General features: G+C 38.4%; 4 protein-coding genes across 11 annotated transcripts in view; 1 reads left to right on the forward strand and 3 right to left on the reverse strand.

Annotated features, from left to right (window-relative positions):
• Positions 1 to 2,350, reverse strand: part of Sas10 (UTP3 small subunit processome component Sas10) — a 5,180-nt gene extending 2,830 nt beyond the window's left edge. The window contains exons 1-3 of the mRNA XM_018021425.2: positions 1,917 to 2,350; positions 1,247 to 1,851; positions 524 to 1,164 (exon numbers count right to left, since the gene is read on the reverse strand). Coding sequence (XP_017876914.1) covers positions 524 to 1,164; positions 1,247 to 1,851; positions 1,917 to 1,933 — 1,263 coding nt within the window. The 5' untranslated portion in view covers positions 1,934 to 2,350. The remainder of the gene's footprint in view (positions 1 to 523; positions 1,165 to 1,246; positions 1,852 to 1,916) is intronic.
• A 381-nt stretch (positions 2,351 to 2,731) lies between these two features.
• Positions 2,732 to 5,159, forward strand: LOC108623084 (nuclear RNA export factor 1). Of its 2 annotated transcripts, XM_026811957.1 has the most exons (3): positions 2,732 to 2,763; positions 2,935 to 3,373; positions 3,791 to 5,159. In XM_026811957.1, exons 2-3 carry the CDS (start codon positions 3,053 to 3,055, stop codon positions 5,111 to 5,113), a joined length of 1,644 nt encoding a protein of 547 aa, XP_026667758.1. In that variant the 5' UTR covers positions 2,732 to 2,763; positions 2,935 to 3,052; the 3' UTR covers positions 5,114 to 5,159. The 2 variants fall into 2 exon arrangements, with proteins under 2 accessions (XP_026667758.1, XP_017876863.1); XM_018021374.2 differs by lacking the exon at positions 2,732 to 2,763 and having other exon boundaries at positions 2,771 to 3,484; positions 3,902 to 5,159.
• A 3-nt stretch (positions 5,160 to 5,162) lies between these two features.
• Positions 5,163 to 14,958, reverse strand: IntS1 (integrator complex subunit 1). Of its 4 annotated transcripts, none has more exons than XM_026811956.1 (12): positions 14,745 to 14,957; positions 14,409 to 14,585; positions 13,854 to 14,338; positions 12,501 to 13,790; positions 10,793 to 11,799; positions 8,603 to 10,393; positions 8,234 to 8,548; positions 7,704 to 8,166; positions 7,110 to 7,234; positions 6,855 to 7,045; positions 6,521 to 6,793; positions 5,233 to 5,348 (listed from the first exon to the last, which is right to left on the reverse strand). In XM_026811956.1, exons 2-12 carry the CDS (start codon positions 14,575 to 14,577, stop codon positions 5,233 to 5,235), a joined length of 6,225 nt encoding a protein of 2,074 aa, XP_026667757.1. In that variant the 5' UTR covers positions 14,578 to 14,585; positions 14,745 to 14,957. The 4 variants fall into 4 exon arrangements, with proteins under 4 accessions (XP_017876861.1, XP_026667757.1, XP_026667756.1 ...); XM_026811955.1 differs by having other exon boundaries at positions 14,409 to 14,589; XM_018021372.2 differs by lacking the exon at positions 14,745 to 14,957 and having other exon boundaries at positions 5,163 to 5,348; positions 14,409 to 14,577.
• Positions 14,959 to 15,381: 423 nt separating this feature from the next.
• Secp43 (tRNA Selenocysteine associated protein) overlaps positions 15,382 to 17,977 on the reverse strand; it is a 4,185-nt gene continuing 1,589 nt past the window's right edge. The window contains exons 1-6 of one of the 4 annotated variants that reach the window (XM_026812036.1): positions 17,863 to 17,971; positions 17,577 to 17,663; positions 17,307 to 17,500; positions 16,731 to 17,053; positions 16,025 to 16,224; positions 15,382 to 15,607 (exon numbers count right to left, since the gene is read on the reverse strand). In XM_026812036.1, the coding sequence (XP_026667837.1) occupies positions 15,483 to 15,607; positions 16,025 to 16,224; positions 16,731 to 17,053; positions 17,307 to 17,500; positions 17,577 to 17,589 (855 nt within the window). In that variant the 5' untranslated portion in view covers positions 17,590 to 17,663; positions 17,863 to 17,971 and the 3' untranslated portion in view covers positions 15,382 to 15,482. Of the gene's footprint in view, positions 15,608 to 16,024; positions 16,225 to 16,730; positions 17,054 to 17,306; positions 17,505 to 17,576; positions 17,664 to 17,862; positions 17,972 to 17,977 lie in introns of those variants that run through there. The other 3 variants (XM_026812034.1, XM_026812037.1, XM_018021281.2) reach the window with 3 other exon arrangements.

Raw genomic sequence — 17,977 nt, forward strand, 5'->3', positions numbered from 1 at the left:
CCCTATGATAGACAACACCAAAATCCAAGAGCATGTTAGAAAATTTAAAAATTATTAATGTTTGACAACGTGCACTGGCTTGGATAATTATTTATCAGTGATCTTTTTTACGGCAAGCGATTCTTCGCCTATAATTTAAAATAAAATTGAGTTCCTTCGATTTCTTCTCTCGATTTTATAGCAGTTTGAAGAAATCTCTAACATCATTCACGCATTACAAAAATCCTGAACGCAATTCCACTTCAAACACGATTATATCCACTACACAATCTCTCACTCTACCATACAATTGTGTCCTTATATACGAAATATTAAACAATCCAACAGCAGCCAAAGACCAACGAAAATTAATGATATCTCTGAATACCATTTTAAAATAAAACTTTCAAGCTTAAATTTCAAAGAAGAATTATAAGAAGCCCTACGATAATTTCTTGCTGAGTAATCATCTTTTAAACTTGAACAATTTTCGACCCAAATTTCGCAATGGTATAATTTTTTTGAAAAATGCATAAATACGTACCGCTCCCTTTCTACGAATATTAGCTTTACGATATTTATTTCTATGTTTCACTCTAGGATTGCGTTGTTCCTTTTTGCGATGCGGTGTCAATCCTTTATTTTTCGCTATTTGATACGTGATTGCTCTTTTTTCTTCTGCGTTAATCGCAGGATTCTCATCTTCGATCTTTTCATCTTTCTTCTCTAATTCTATTTTCTCGTCCATTTCGCTTTCTCCTATAAATTCAGACTCAGACTCCGTCGAATCTATATCCATCATCTCGCTCGTCTTTTTAACTACTTTCGATCGACTTGTCTTACGTTTAGGTACGCTTACTCTAGTACCATTCCATATATTATACAAAGGCTCTCCCTGTTTTTCAGCTTCTAATATTTCTCGTATCTCTTGTATCAAATTCCCTTGCCCAGATTCCAGTTGGTTCAACAATTGACGATATTGAGCCAAACGTTTTATAACCGGGTGAGAATTAACAGGTGACCTTTTTGCCTTCAGCATTAAGTAAAAAGAAATGTTGATGCAGTAATTTAATAAAAGATGGTATTTCGTCTTTGCGAAAGAAACTGCAGGGCAATTAGGAATCACGTTCTTTTTAACTAACTTCAGGAATGGTGCCATTAAATCTCTTGCTTCTATCATGCGATCTAAATCATATAACATGCATTAGTACTAGACATAAGTATATAAGAAATGTATAATTTTCATATAAGAAATGTATTCTGATACCTTTAAAATCCTTAACAAGAACAATGAATTCAGGACTTTCTTTCTGCATTATCGCTTGTTTTTGCCTTTTACTAAGTTTACTAAGATCAGTCTTTATGAATTCCTCTGCATTTTCCTCTGCCTTCTGATCATTGCTCTCTTTCGTCTCTATAAGATCTAATCCAAAATCAGCATCGTCCAATTGTTCCGCTAATCTCTTTTGTATGTTTTTAGCTTCTTCTTCTTCCATCTCTGCGTCAGCCAAATCTTTTTGACTCGCAGTAGCATAATCAGGGTCTACATAATCTGTGGAATAATAAGCTCTTTTCTTCTTCCCCCAAGCTTTTTCATCCGGTAAATCAAGATCTTCTTGCAATCCCTCGATATCGGACCCCATGGAATCCGTTTGTGCTTCATCTTCGGTATCCTTTTGATCTGGTTCATTCTCATCTTGCACTCCGTACACTTCATAATCACTATCGTAACTCTCCGAAGATTCTCTGCTTCGTACTTTTTCTAGTAGCCTCCGCTCATTTTCAGAGTATTCTGCTTCGGAATCTGTCACTTCGTTTAAATTTACGTCCTCCAAATCCTCCGTTACCCTGCTCTCTTCTGTAGCTCTTGATCTATAACGAAATTATAACGAAATTTATAAATCAAAGGAGAATTGGTTGAGTATAAGACAGCTTACCTTTTTTTATCTTTCATGATGATGTCTGAATAAATCTTCCCATCTAAATTCTACAAGCACGTGGGTATTTGCTTAGTACATACATACGATGATACGATATATATAAGTATATGACGGCGACCAACGGCGACAGCGGACCAGTGTTGCGAATTGGGATACGTACGGGTCGGGTTTTCTCGCGCATGCGCGGCTTTTTCAGCATCAGTAACGTATAATTTTCGATAAAATGGGGCGCCGCGATCGCCGTGCATAATTTTGCGAAAATTATTACAAATTGAACATCAATTTTACCGGCAACAGTCTTCGTCTCGGTCTTTTCCCGCCAATATTACTTCCAGGAGTCCGAATACCCCTTGGGTTCCAAAATATGCGCGCCAACATACGTTATTGAAAATGCCGCGCATGCATGAGAAAACCCGGCCCGTATGTATCCCAACACTGCGGCGGACAGCAGCGCGCTCATATTTTTTCCCTCGAGGCTCGCTTCCCCTCTTTTTCGCCCGTATTTCGATCCCCACTACTATTCTCCTCACGCGTGCACATGCGCGTTCGCGAAGCTCTCCGCAGCGCTATGGTCCCCACCATGGTCGCGTCGTCCCCACTTTTCGGCCGAGGGAAAAGATATGAGCGCGCTGTTACTACGCATGCGTAGATGTATCATAGAAATCTTGAATGTTTACAAATTTTTTGAATTTTCATTTAATAAATTACGAATGGAATGATCTTTTAAAAATTCTTACGTGTACTACTCGTACAGTAATAAATTTCTGAATTTTTTCATCAATTCATTAGAATCAAAGATATTAAATCATTTATATCCCCAAAATATTGAAAATCGTAATTTAAGGTATGTACCCCGTGAAATCTGATATCTTAATTTTAAGTTCTATGAATTATGGATCGAAAAATTTGAAAAAATCCTCATATATCCTTGGTATGATCATAACGATCATAACCCTTGCAAACGCAAACATGCTTACTGTTGTTTACAAGCGTTGCGTGGTGTTGAGTGTTCCAGGTTCGGGAGAAATGGCGCGATGCATGCGGTAATAAGTTTGGATAAATAAAGAAGTAAACTGTTTATGTGTTTCTTTCAAAATTCCTGCAGTGTAATATTAATATAAAGAAGCCAGATAATGACTACAGAAATTACTGAAAGTGTCCCAAGTTGGGAACCAATACGATTGACATATACTAAACCATTGTTCACTAATCAAGAGTCAACTTTAGCATCGCGTCAGGATTTATGGCACAAATTTATTCTGTTTGGCACAGGGCAGCACAAAAGGAACGAAATATTAAAAAACGTTATACTTTGCTGCGAACCCGAAGTTTTGTTGCCTGTTATGTACAAACAAGAAGGTCCAAATAAAAGTAGTTTCTTAGCTAAATGTACTGCAGCTACTATTGAGAATTTCGTGAAGCAGGGTCTGCGTGTGTTGATGCCTAATGACCAGGAACTCTGCGTAGACGTTGTGTTAGGATATACAGACTCCCAGGATGTGCAGTTGAATCCCCAGAGAGCCGTAGCGCAAGCTTTGTACTTTCGCTACGAGCCTACCAAGAAGGTATTGAATCTCGACGACTTCGAAAACGAGAAGTCTTTGACTTCTATATACTGTCCCATATCATTGCACAAGGTGTTACACTTTGTTTTAAGATGTAGCAAAATGGGAATCCTGGGTAATCGAGACTCACGATTACCTGTTAGAGAATTAAGCTTGAAGTATAATCAAATCATAGGGATTACTCTTTTCGAGAAGTTCTTCAATTATCATCTAACCAAGTTGGATCTGAGACACAATCAGATCACAGACGTGGAGTACCTGCATTATTTCAATGAGTTTAAGATAAGCGAATTGCCTAATGACCAGGAACTCTGCGTAGACGTTGTGTTAGGATATACAGACTCCCAGGATGTGCAGTTGAATCCCCAGAGAGCCGTAGCGCAAGCCTTGTACTTTCACTACGAGCCTACCAAGAAGGTATTGAATCTCGACGACTTCGAAAACGAGAAGTCTTTGACTTCTATATACTGTCCCATATCATTGCACAAGGTGTTACACTTTGTTTTAAGATGTAGCAAGATGGGAATCCTGGGTAATCGAGACTCACGATTACCTGTTAGAGAATTAAGCTTGAAGTATAATCAAATCATAGGGATTACTCTTTTCGAGAAGTTCTTCAATTATCATCTAACCAAGTTGGATCTGAGACACAATCAGATCACAGACGTGGAGTACCTGCATTATTTCAATGAGTTTAAGATAAGCGAACTTTGGTTAGATGGTAATCCGTTGTGTGAGAAGTACAACAAGTGTCAGGACTATATACAAGCGGTGAGGAACGTATTCCCACATTTGCAAAAATTAGATGGGGTTGTCATAGGTATAGAGCAGAAATTTGTTCCTAACGTCCAAAGGAATTATTTAAGAGATGGCAGGAACACCAGCCTGGTCAAACAGTTCGTGAGACATTATTTTACTCTGTACGATCAAGATGACAGACAAATAATGAATGGGTTGTACGAGAGAGATGCGCTTTATTCGATGACGCTGGGACATGTCTCGAATTACTATCATAAACAGTTCGTCAAAATGTTTGCCACGAACAGAAACTTGTTGAAATTCGTCGATTACGCGAAGTGTCACGAGTTTTTGTTGCGTGGCCCGGAAAAGATCATCTCGGCTCTTAGAAGTCAGCCGCCAACTATACATCATTTCAAGTCATTTCACGTTGACTTACTGTACGAAGGAGAGCTCGATTTAATTATTTCTGTGCAAGGCTTATTCTCCTTCAGAGCAGTTTCTTGCCCGCCCATGTTCTTCAACAGGACGTTCATAATTATGAAGAAGGAAGACAACGAATACTGTATCACCAATGACCAATGCTATCTCGATGGTAATAATAGTCTCAATCACTCGGCGAACAGCGATGTGAAGTCCGAAACGAAGATTGTGCCAAAATTTACACCGACCGTATTCAGTGTTTCGGAAAAGGATCACCTTCTTACATATATGCACGAGTTGACTACAATGAACATGAAATTTTGCTACCAGTATCTCGACGATGCTAATTGGGATATAAGAACAGCTATTACAACGTTTATGAGCATGTACACAGTTAATAATGTACCACCCGAAGCATTCCATAAATACGAACCTGATTGTATAAACAATGTACATACATATGTATAAAAAGCGTGTCTCTAGTACAAGAAATTGAATAAATCCAAGAACACAATCGTTGACTTTTTTGTAAAAAAAAAAACACTTTTATTTTCATTTATACAAAATATAAAATTACAATTTCAATATTAACAACCTTGCTGCGTGTTCAATAAAGCAATGGTTTTATTTATATATGGTAATGCGTTTACGTTTGAGTTCACTCCTAACTCAAATACTTTCTGCATCAACGGTAGAGCGTGTTCTAAAACAAAATTTGAAATTATTGAAAAATGCATGACTCCCTTTAATATTCGTATCCAATTCAAAGCTTATTAACTTTTTTAATGTTGAGCCAAACAACTTGATATTCTTTGCGGTGTTTAAAGGCATAATTTGCTACATAATGTGTAACAAAAAAATTAAAACAATTGTTATTCGAAGTTTTCAATAGAAAAATTAGAAATATAATTTTTAACTTTCTCATTCGGGACTTCCATAAAAATTTGCAACATGCTTCTCGTACATCTAAGTAAGTTATATGCATGTACAAGTTCCATCAAAAAGGTTAATGATTCTATGAGCTACAAGCGATTAAAAATTTAATAAAATCGCAGCTTTTCCCGACTTTCAGTCTACAACTGACTTGAAGATAAATGGAAGAATTTTTACATGTTTCGATGTATCTAACTCCCTTGACCAATTTTTATGAGACTTCGTAAATGCAGATAACTTATTTAGATCTACAAGAAGCATGTTGTGAATTTTTATTGGAGACCCTAATAAAAAGCTTACAAATCATGTACTTTACTTTTGTATTGGAGACTACGAACAGCAACTTTAAAAATTTATTTCTAACATCGTAAAGTGGCTATAAGTTGTTTAGCCCAATATTCAAGGAGTTATTGAGTTATTCAATTATGGCTATTAATAGGAGTGACGGTACGTACCAGGACTGCGGATTTTTAATTACTGTATTAACAATTAACAATCACAATCGACAATTGAAGTATCGTTTCAATAATGGACTGTGAATTTTATGCAATTATAAGAAAATTGAATGTGGAGAAATGATGGATGCCGCGTTTAATGTAATAAAACAATTCACAAATACCAAAAGCTGAATCTGCATGTCAATGTTTAAATGGCCAAACCAATGTTTATATGAAACGCATTTCTTACAACAGATACCATAAATATTTTATTTTGCATAAACATTCGCAGTCTATTAATTAAGAATTAAAATTAAATTGTTAATTCGAATTTCTTCTTAAATAATTTAATTTTTAATTAACCATAAACGAATAAAAACTCAAACGTTAATTTCCCAATTGTTTTTCGATTGAATTAAATCAATTATTTATTCAATTTAATCATTTATTTGCAACCCTGGTGCGTAGTACCGCTTACTTCCAACAAAGGTAAAAGGAGACTCACCTTGCATACATAATACAATCTCTGGTAACTTTTCTAAAGCCGACATCAGAATGTCGGCTCGAGAACTGTCGAGGCACCTTTGAAATGCGGACAAGATATTCGCGTTCGACGTCGGATGGTGCTTCAAAGCTCTCGCCAATAAAGTGTGAGACAGATTTCTCACATTGCTCTGTGGAGACACGAGCAACTCTGCAATGTTGTCTGTTATAGACTCGAGGACCCATGGTTTACGGGATGATAGATGCTCGATTTCTTGGAGAGCGTTAAAGACATCTGAAATGAGATGAAAATTTCGATGAAATCTTTTAAATTAAAAGGAATTGTACGAACGTACCTTCACCCTGCAGTTTGGTCAAAGTGGCTAATAACGACGGCCAATGCTGAGGGATGACAGGTTCCGCTGGGGGTGGAGTAGGAGGAACAGTGATCAAAACCTCCTCTACGTCTTCCCCTTCCCTTGGCACAGGAATACCCGACACAAGTGTCCTCAGTGTAACTAAATTCGGATAGTGCAGCTGCAATTCACTACATGTAAGTGTAAGCTGACACCTGAAATTCATTAAAAGGTATCATAGGCACGGATACTTACTGAAGAATCTGCGCGTGCTTCTGAAGATATTTCAACGTCCTCTGCGGATCGTAAGAGATGTACGCTTGTAGCAGCGTAATAAATCTATTCAAGAGCGGTATGAGATCTTTTATAGGGCCGTAGTTCTAAAAACAAAATAGTAGCTTTGAGTGCCATACACATTTACGAACGAAGTATAGTAATTTCCGGATATATGAGCATCGATCGGAACGGGGTTTGGCCATACATCCGGAGGCTTGGATTTTGTAGACCCACTCAGTGTTCGAGTGTGCAGCATGGGAAAAATTAAACAGTGTCGACTGTCTGAGCACGACAGCAATTGAAATGGAAGTGGAATAAATATAGATAAGACTCGATATTAGCAAAAAATGTTTTAAACAAAAGTTATAGATACTGCTATCATCTACAAACTGAGGTTCTGTACAATTTTAACGTAAGTCCAATATTTTGTGAATAACCGCCACGAGTATGAAAATGATTCCTCAAAATCTCTATTTGTAGAGAGAAGAGTAAACATAAATAAGTGTCGAGACCCAAGGATGGGAGGGTAATTCACGGCCAAATAACTGGACATTACTGTATTGGTTTACGTACTTGGAAACATTGAAAGTAATTCTCCAAAGTGTCTTCCAAAGCGTCCTGATGCTCCTCGCTGAACAAATGCGGTTGTAACAGCTCTAACAAACCCATTATTTGCGTGAACAAATTTAGATGATGACCGGACCTGAATTGACTAAAATCCAGATAGCATCTTCCCATTAAAGACGACGCTAACATCGGCAGTTGTCGCAATACCAAAATTGGATGTACAGCTGCCATTTTTCGAGCACACAACTCGAAGTCCTGAGACCGGGAATTCCACGACTTTTGCCTCGGCGTCGCTGCCAAAGCCGTTAACAAAGCATGACTCATACAATCCAACACCGAGCCCGTCCATTCTGTGATCTTCCCTCCGCCGACGAACTTTTTTGTTTGGAACGTGTCTAAATAGCATATTACTTTCGGTATTTTCATGTACATGTGCAATAGAAACTGATGGACCATGTCGGAGTCGATGCTAAAATACAAAACCAATTACTTTCATATAATCTAAAAAGGGTGATGATATATTCAAGAAAACGTACTCCGAATCGTTCATCATACGTCCAGCCAAGTATCGGACGACGCTCGATATCATATGATCATCCGTCGAAATGCAGTGCAACAGTAAACTGAGACGAGAATCCATTCGTGCGAGGGCGGCGTTCCTATTTTGACAATTACATATAATAACAGCCTCCGCAACGATATACGAAACAAGAGTCAGTAATTGCTTCTCGTGCAACAATAAAATATCTTCGGGTACATAGTGCTTCGGCGTGAATTTATCTCTGCCTTGCCACAATTTCGGATTACAAGTCAGTGCCCATAAGAAATCTAACACAGCAGTGGGATCATACCTGTAATAAATATCACGTAATCCTCGTTCTTCAGTCAACTATTTTCCTACCTACCCGTCGTCGCATTTGTCTAACAGGTGGCCGACGCATTTATACAAAGTAGCCCAGCTCGCTCTGTGCGTTAACAGAGTTAACAGATAAGGCCTGAACGAATGCGAGCTGACGACATTGTTATCAACTTTCATCTGCACCTTCGTCTTTCCAAACAATAATTTCATTTGAAGAGTAGGACATATACCGATTAGTTCCGGTTCTACAGATGCCAGCCAGTCTATCAGCAAACCAGTCCTCGGCTTTAAAACACCTTCGTTGCTATCGTTCACCAATAATTTCGCTATTGCCTCGATGAGAACGTCGGTCTTCTGTTGCTTTAGACAAATGTCCAATAGCTTGCGTCCGACCGCTTCCAAATTTACCGAGTCGGTACTTTCCAAAATAGATCCTGGGTCTCTATTTTGCATCACCATTGACAATTCCACGCTTTTAGACATTTTTGTCAACCGCACGTTTGCGAAGTCCTTCAGAATTGATAAAACCGGGGCCTTCACGTCTCCTATCAATTGTATCAAAGTCAAACACATGTTGCGAGCCAGTTCCACGATCTGTTTCGAAGTGGACGATTTCTTTAGAGGCAACAGTATCACCCTCATTAGGGTGCAAGAATATTGCGGCATGTGAACGAGCGATGCTAAGAATTGTTTAACTTGCATCGAGCTAAGTACACTGCATATATGTTGTACCGCCAAAACGATCACTCCGCTTTCTTTCGCTGATTTTTGCAAATCCTTCGCTAAAGTCTTGTGCAAACGACGATACGCGTCCATTTTTAGATTCATCGATACGTTCTCAATGAATAATCTATTAATCAAATGCGGCACATCTGTTTTAATCGAGCACTGTATAACAGATTGTTTCTGAACCATGGTACCGGTGATAGGCAACGGTTCTTGTAATTGCCCAATGGTGACCGCACTCTCGTCGGGTAATTGTGGCTCCATCAGTTGCAAGACTTGTACGAAAACCAAACCGCCCGTCGCTCCTCTTCTGTGTTGCACTTCGACCAACTGTGCCATGTACGTTTTGTCCAACACCGCTTCGCCGACCGAGCTCGGGTCGATTTGCACGCCGGCGTCCAGCGTGTGAAGCAGCTTAGTCATCGAAGGCACGGGGATACCGAAACTTTGGATGAAAAGAACCAACTGTTGTGGTTCCAAATCTTTGAGAGCCGCGTCTATCAAACGTGGCACGCTACTCCTGATCATTCTCAATTTCAACCAATCTGGTATGAGCAAAGCTTCCTCGCTCGTGTCGACGAGGAATGCTTTCGGCGGCTCCGTGTTCAACGGGAACCAGGTTTCGAGCAGAACGTCGAACAACACGTCGTCGTCGGAGTCGTACGTTAAGAGAATTATCATAGCATGGACAACTAGAATGTGCATGGTGCATTCTTCCCCGGTGCTCCACTGCACCAATATTTGATCTTGGCTCTCTGACCACGTGTATTCCTCTGTCCGCGGGGATCGGGCTTTCTCCAAGTAATTGCAAAATATTACCATGAACGCGTGCAGAGTTTGTTTCGCTTGTGAATTATCAGTTTCTGATTGCGGCAGTATGGCTGCTATGATCGTGCTGCGTTCGACCACTAATTGAGAGATTTCGTTAGCCAGATCGGTTAATTCGGGCAAATCGTCGTCTGTAGTATGCGCGGCGAGGTAGGCTATGTAAGCGTGTACCAGCTCGGGATTGTTTTCGACTTGGCAGGCTCCTCGGAGTGCCGTGGAGACCAACGATCTTACTGATAAGAAATGAGGTATAGATGGTAACTTGCGAAGAAGCCAGATCTCCCTGAAACGAATACATTTACATTAATCAGAAATAGTTTACAAAGCGTTAAATGGATATATACCATTAATATTCAGGTATACATCAAAATAGAATAACTTTTTTTAATACTGGATTCTTTGAGGCGTTAGGAGGCATGGTGTAGCAGATGACATGTAATAAAAAATTATTGTTTGTTAGAATCTCGAAGAAAATAAATATTCGTTGAGTACGGTATAAAAGTAGTGCAACATAGCCGTATACTACTATTGCACTGCACTGTGAAAGGAGAGATTAATCAAATGCGCTGAACCGAAAAAGTGCGGATTGTCGAATTCATCATATTAGTCCTTTGGTCCAGTATTACAAAAGTTATTCCGTTTTGAAATTCGTATAATATTAATAAAAGTCACTATAAATTACCTTTCGCTCTCTCCGTCTATATCCATGGGTTCTTCTTCGGTGGGTATCGAGCCAAGGACCATCTTCAATCCGGTGATAGCTTGAAGACGGCTGCCAGTCTGTTGACTGCTTAATCTTCTCATGAAGTATTCTAAAACTTCATAAGCGTGTTGTCGATCCTGTTCAGGATCAGTCAACAATGTTTGCAAGTGGGCTAACAGCTGCTGCTGCCGCGGCTGCTTTTCCACGGCCTGAACGCTGGTAGACAATAAAAACTCGCAGAGACACTGCACGGGCAATTGACTAAGAGAGCCTTCGCTGTTTTGCACTAAATCCGCTAGCCATGGCATGCTCTGCGACGAACTTTGCTGCTGCCTCTGTATTATATCCAAGAGGAAATCTGGTTTGCGAGATCGACAAAGGAGATGTCCCAATCTGTGGGACACGTTCAAAGATTGTATCTGTTCCAGAACAGCCGGTGGCGGTCTCCTAGCGATGCCGGTCGGTTCCATGGTCATCAATTGCGATAATAGTAAACTATTCTGTTCAGATATTTGTATCCTCGTCGACGCGGCGGCCAAGTGCGACTCATACTCGAGAATCTCCTGTTTCTCGATGGTCTCGACTTGTAATTCCTTCGAGCGTTCTTGCTCTATGATCTCTGGCAACGCCATCGTTGGTGGCGGATAAGCGAAATGGTTCGTAATACACATTTCCATGAGTGTCCGTAAAATAGGATACCGTTTCCACGCGACAGCTCCGATAGTGGATGGATTGTGGGCAGCTAATATCAACAGCATTATCCATCCTTTCCAATACAGATTCGATATGGCCAAAGTAGGTGGGACGTATGTAGATGGTATGTTAATAGTTCCCGGTGGTTGATAAATGCACAGGTTGAAGATAAGTTCGATTATGTCTAATTTATCCGCCTGCAACGTCGGGAAGCTCTCGTTCGAGTTAGCCGCAGCTCGCCGAATCAGTTGATCCACCAAATCTAACGTCTCGGAATGAGTGATGCCGTTTTCCTAAAACACAGAATACGAGAAATTTGGAACTTTAATATTAAGAAGCTCTACAGTCTATCTATCATTTATTAGAGTAAAGACGCATTAAATGCATAAATGAATAAATGCAAAATTTGTATGTCTAATTCCATCCTTACTATATCTGGTTACACTCGAACTCGATAGTGTAACCGGATTGTCGCGTGACGGAATCCGATCCGCAGAAAATATTTACGTGAATTAATACTAATTCAACAACAAGACTTGTTTATTTTTGGTTTCTTTCATACGCAATTGTTTTCTAACATATTCTTGATATTTTTCTGATTAAAATGAGACCATATATGACATAGGATTTTACTTGTAAATAATATATGATGGATATGTAATAATAAATTCTGTTTTTTTACGTTAAAAAAGAATTTAAAGTATATCATGTTTGATCTCACTTTAATCAGGATAATGTCATAAATATGACTGTGAAATCTTTTGTTGTTAAATTAATATTAATCATATCGATACATCTTTGATCTTTGCCGTCTATCTCGACCGATCATTTTTCCTCTCTCCTTCCACTCGCTGTCCTGTTCTACATTCAGTGTCGAAATCAAAGATAGGAATTGTATCTCCTCTACATTAATTGCAAAAGAGTCAGTCCCGGAACATATGCATTTAACATGACTTTACTGTATTATTATTATTATTATTATTATCGCACGTACTTTCGAGAAACCGATTATCAGCAGCCTTAACAAAGTACTTTGTAACAGAGGAACATCTGAGATGAGACGTAAATAAAATACTCTGTCGGACTCAGGTGGCCAATTGTCTAATTTATAGTATTGCTCCGGGGATTCAAGCATTAGAATTTTATGTAAGGCATGCAGGAGCTCGTTCTTCCCGATGGCGTACATTTGCGGCGCTGTATTCTGTAGCCACATCACGGCTTCGAATTGTATCGTCGCGACCATGTTCTGAAATTGATGCAGCAAAGCTATATCCTTTTTATCGCCCCTTTGCACCAACGCCGCGGCCTCTTTAACCTGTGGGCTGATAGCTAATAACATACACAAACAGAGTAAATCTGCGATCGACATGAATACTCGTTCCTTGAACTCGAAATTAAGCAACTGCTGGGCTATATCTTGCCTCTCAGACATCAGCGTGCGCGCAAATGTGAGCAGATTGATATCGTGCCGGCAAACGCGCACGATTTCTCTGAGCAAAGCTCGCAGTGGCCTCAGATAATCTTCCCGGTTCATTAACAAGTCTTGGAATATCTCTGAGAGCAGTTTAGCTGCCTGATCCGGTAAAGTTTGGAACATGACACCCAGCATCGGCATATTGTTCGGATTTCTTGCGTTCGATAATTCGTTGTAGATTGTGTGTTTCAAAATGGTAGACAAGTTCTCGGGATGTAGTCCGATCAATTCTTTCACGCCATTTAGATACAAATTGATCACGGCTTTGGTTTTCAATCGCATTTTCACTAATTGACTTATAACTTCGACGTCTCGCTGTGTATGAGAGGTACAATTGTAACAGATGTAACTCAACAATTCTTGGGCCGGCCTCATCAATTTCGGGTTATGCAGCCACATCTCCAATCGCGGGACGGCGATATTTCGAATCTCTACGAAGCCACAGGCGGAGGAAAGTAGCTTCAAAAAGTTCTTGGTAATCGACTCTGGTTGCCGCCTGTTCAATTGTTCTTTCACTGCTTCAAGGACGATGGTTTCGATGTTTTCTATGCAATGAGCGTATCTAGGAGTCACGGGAAATTCTATTTTCTCCTTATCTCCAGAGAATTGTACGGATGAGGACGTCGCATCCTCGTCGTCGACTGTGGACGGACTATGACAATCTCGAGGCGTAAGCACGGACAGTTCCGGTTGTAGAACGCTCTTCGGCGGGTGCCTTGTGTTGAATCCAGTCAAAATATTATCTACAAAACCTTTGCACTCTTCATGATCGACCCATACCCTCTCGCCTAACGCATCCTCGATGTACAACTGCAAGAAATTGAGAAAAAATCAATCAAATATGTGTCTGGCATTCGTCGTTGATTAAACAACCTTAACGAAAATCTCTGGCCAGTTCCTCTTGTCGTGAAATCCTTTCATTAATAAATTAGCCGCGAGTACTGGAACCAATGGATTTCCTTTTGCTTTGTAGTTATGCGCCTGATCCCTTTTCAGTAAAGACGACAGCGCGTGCAGTATGCAGTCATTTGAGAAAATAGAGGGACGAATTTTTGCTAAGTACAGTAGTCCCATGTAAACTAGACTGTCAGGCTTCCATTTCTGATTTTTAAGTGTTTTTATGGCACCGCAAATAATGCCTATAACTTTGTCGCCTTCGTCGTTGTCATTAGCTTCTAAAACCATTGGAACAAAATCTGCTGGGTCACTATCTATAGCTACCAATTCCCAAGCTTCAGCGCTTGAGAACGGTGGTCTTGGATGAGAAGCATGTGTTGCGAGTTTAGCTTTTTTCTGAGGTATATTGTATTGAAAAGATTGAAGTGAGCCTGATGGTGCTTCTTTCTTTCTGTCATTTCCTGTTTAGTAAAATCATTAATGTAATGTGTGCTATTTATATAAATTTGAAAGGAAGAATGTTTTAATTACCAGAAGTCGACGAACTGCTAGTTGGTTTAGAATGAATAACACCTGGCCTCTTGGCATCGGAACTTTCACTACGTGTACTTTTTGACCCAAGAGCAAATAGATCAGACGGATGCTGGGCAATTTTACTTTTTGCACCTCTGCTCATCCCTGCCTTACTGCGAGGTTCCATAATGATACCTATCTTTTTCAAATTGACAGGTTAAAAAGAAAATAGAATTAACAATTCTTGGCATTGCTCGTGTTTCATATATAATAAACCTTAGATTACGTTTAAAATCCTTCTAGAAATACAATAGAAACTATGGAATTAAGATATGTTTTGTATCGAACGCTAACCTATTTAACATTTGTAAACCGAGTTTAATAAAACGGAGTTTCAGGAAATATTTTCATATGTGCACATCGCCAGTAACATTACGTCTGTATAAATGAATTTCCTGCAATTAAGAATGTGATAGGTACTGTGTTGAAGAATGAACAGTTCCTAAACAGAATGTCACCGATCAACAACAGTAATGGACTATAGTACGATTTTCCAAGATCCTATAGCTAAGCAGAGATCGCGGCAGAGATCAGCTGGATAGANGTATATATAACACTATTTATTTATTTCATATTCATTAAGATATGTACTATAATATATAATTGATCCTGTATCTTGTAATAAATACTATAATATATAATTTTGTTGCATGGACCTAATATATATAATAGGCCTATGTAATATTGCACATATAATGTATATTTATGTAAATAAATGACAATATACACGATATCCACCTTGGTAATCATCAATCATCGTAGAACGATGATTTTTCTTTTAAATTAAAGTCAGAGAGAGAGACTCTGGATTTGATTAACAATAGCACTATATAAGATTGAGAAAATCCTTCCAAAAAAATGTCGTTCCTAGGCTAGTAAATCGTAGATGCTGGCCATAGCCGTGGCGTTAGGGGCGACAGGATTAATAAATCTTTTATTTATTATGAATCAGAGATTTATTTACAATATTAATTAAAATACAGGTGAGTATAAGTAAGTAGTATAAGAATTAGGAATAATTTATATACAATTTCAGTAACATAATTCCAACGTGTCACATGGAATCCATTTGGAACTTTCCAAAGCATCCCACAAATTGTAATCTTGTTCTATAATTTCCCTATTCAATTTGTCGATGTCTATAGGGACTGAGTGCTCTGAAAATAAGAAAAGATGTAAGTTCAAGTAGAATACTGTGTGAAAAGAGCAATTCATACAATTAATGCAAGATATGAGCAAGGGAAATGAGCACAGATCACTAATACGTTAGTAAATGTGGCCATTTGGCAATATTTTAAAAATTCTATTTTATATAAAAAAATTTGACGAAGTTCTGTAATATTCATCGCATTTTAGAGAACACCTGAATTCTTTTTTAAATTCTTCAATCACTCGAATACAAGAAGTTAAATAGAATAAAAATTGTAAATTATTAAATTTCAATATAGAAAATCTTAAAGTACTTAAAGAGGTGATCCTTGAAGCTTTTACTTTGACTTGTAGAATTGTCCTTTTAAATTTTTCCCACCAGTAGCCAAACACCCTGTACATACATAAAATAGTATTTTTCTTACCAATTAGTTCCAACTCATCTTCCTCAGGTTTCTGATCAGATATATAGCTACTGTATCCTTCGGATGTAGGTTCACTTTCATAATAGCCTTGCTGCCATGCACTGTAACTATTCCAGTACGAAGATGTGTCATAATAATTATAAGCGTCTGAACTCATATTTGATGTCGTATATTCAGATGATGACTGAGGAGGCGTTGATCTGAAACACACAATCATAATGACCACTATATGCCAAGAGAGTTGTTTGTAAAAAATATAATATACCAATAAAAGATTAAAAATTGAGACCATAAACAAAGCTCTTAGACTTGAGAAGATGGAGAGAAGCAGGATTGCAGATAAATGATTAAATCTTTAATTCAAATGAACATTAATTGAAAAGAGATGATATTTCAAAAAAGATTCACCCGGTTGCCGGGAATGTCTATCAAACGGAAAGTAGAAACAAACTACTGACACAAGCACAGGAAACCAGGTAAAAAAGAAAACTAAAGAAACAAGCGAAAACTAAGGGAGCAATGTCAATATAGGAAGCACTGTCAAGAAGTAAGAATAGGGAACAAGTTAAGGAATGAAGTTAAATCTGCAAGCCTACGCAACGAGGTAAAGAAGCAAATTAGAGGTACAAATGCGAGTCCATTTCTTGGCAAAAGAAAGCTGAAATAAAGAATTTATTCAAAATTAAAAGATGTAGAATTTGCATACCCTGATATCTTATTCCAAGGCCTAGGGACGGCGTTGCAAATTTTTAATGATTTTGTTCCCAATCCTCTATATCCATTCATGGTGATTAAACTATTCTTCTGTTCCTCTTCATTAGCAAATCTGACAAAACCATATCCCTTGCTAAATCCAGAACTGTCTAAGATCACCTTCGCAGTTCTGATTGAATTATATTTAGCCGCAAATGCTCTATATAAAGAGTAATCGTCCACGTCTGTAGACAAATCTCCAACCCAAATACTGAACTCTCTTTCCGCAGTAGGCTTGCCTGTGGTACTAGCATGATTTAATCGAAATCTTACAGCCTAAAAAGAATAAAAATATGAATTAATCATGTATGCATATCATCTTGTTTAACCTTTAGACCGCCGGGAAGCCGAAATACTGATTCAAGTATCAATGAGTGCTTTATATGGCATGTACCCTTGACATAATCGCATTGCTTGTGACTTTTTAAAGACGCTTTAACGTGACTAGTGCCGGCGGTCTAAAGGTTAATAAAGGTAACTAAAAGCTAAGCTCTCAAATGAATACAACTGGAAGTTTCAAAATCCTTACTGGATTCGAACCAGGTATCACTTTGCCATTTAATTTATGCATAGCGTCAAGTGCCATTTCGTCAGTGGGGAAATGTACAAAACAATAACCTGCTGGTTCACCGGTGTAACGATTTCTCATTACTTTAACTGTTTGCGGTTGTTCTCCCATTTTATGAAATGCATTCATTATAAAACTTTCTGTCATGTATGGTTCTAACTAAAGTAAGTGATACGTGTAAATTACAAAATTCAGATGACCATATTAAAATAAGGAGCAATTTTTACTTACGCCGCCCATCCATAACTGACACAATACCATTGGCCCAGACATTTTCTTGTTTACGATTGTTTAAAACAAAGAAATCGCGTGAAACGTCTGTAACAAAATAAAACAAAGTTCATATTTAGAATTTTCATTTCGTGCCTCTGAAAACAATCATTCGATTCATCTTATTAACGTGCAAGTGAGTTTAATATCATATTTTTATAGTTAATACTATTTTATTCTCGTTTCGATTAATTTTAGTGACTATATCAATAATGTTGATCCTAAAAGATATATTGATAACACTTACGTATGTACGAAACTTTATCTTCTACTCTTGTTTACAAACACATAGGTTAGGATTGGTTAGGATCACAAAGTACTACGCTACCATGTGTCGGATGCATAATTAGAAACTATATATA

Source organism: Ceratina calcarata, unplaced genomic scaffold (assembly GCF_001652005.2).
Source record: "Ceratina calcarata isolate Rehan_Ccalc_2016 unplaced genomic scaffold, ASM165200v1 scaffold250.2, whole genome shotgun sequence".
Taxonomy (NCBI): domain Eukaryota; kingdom Metazoa; phylum Arthropoda; class Insecta; order Hymenoptera; family Apidae; genus Ceratina; species Ceratina calcarata.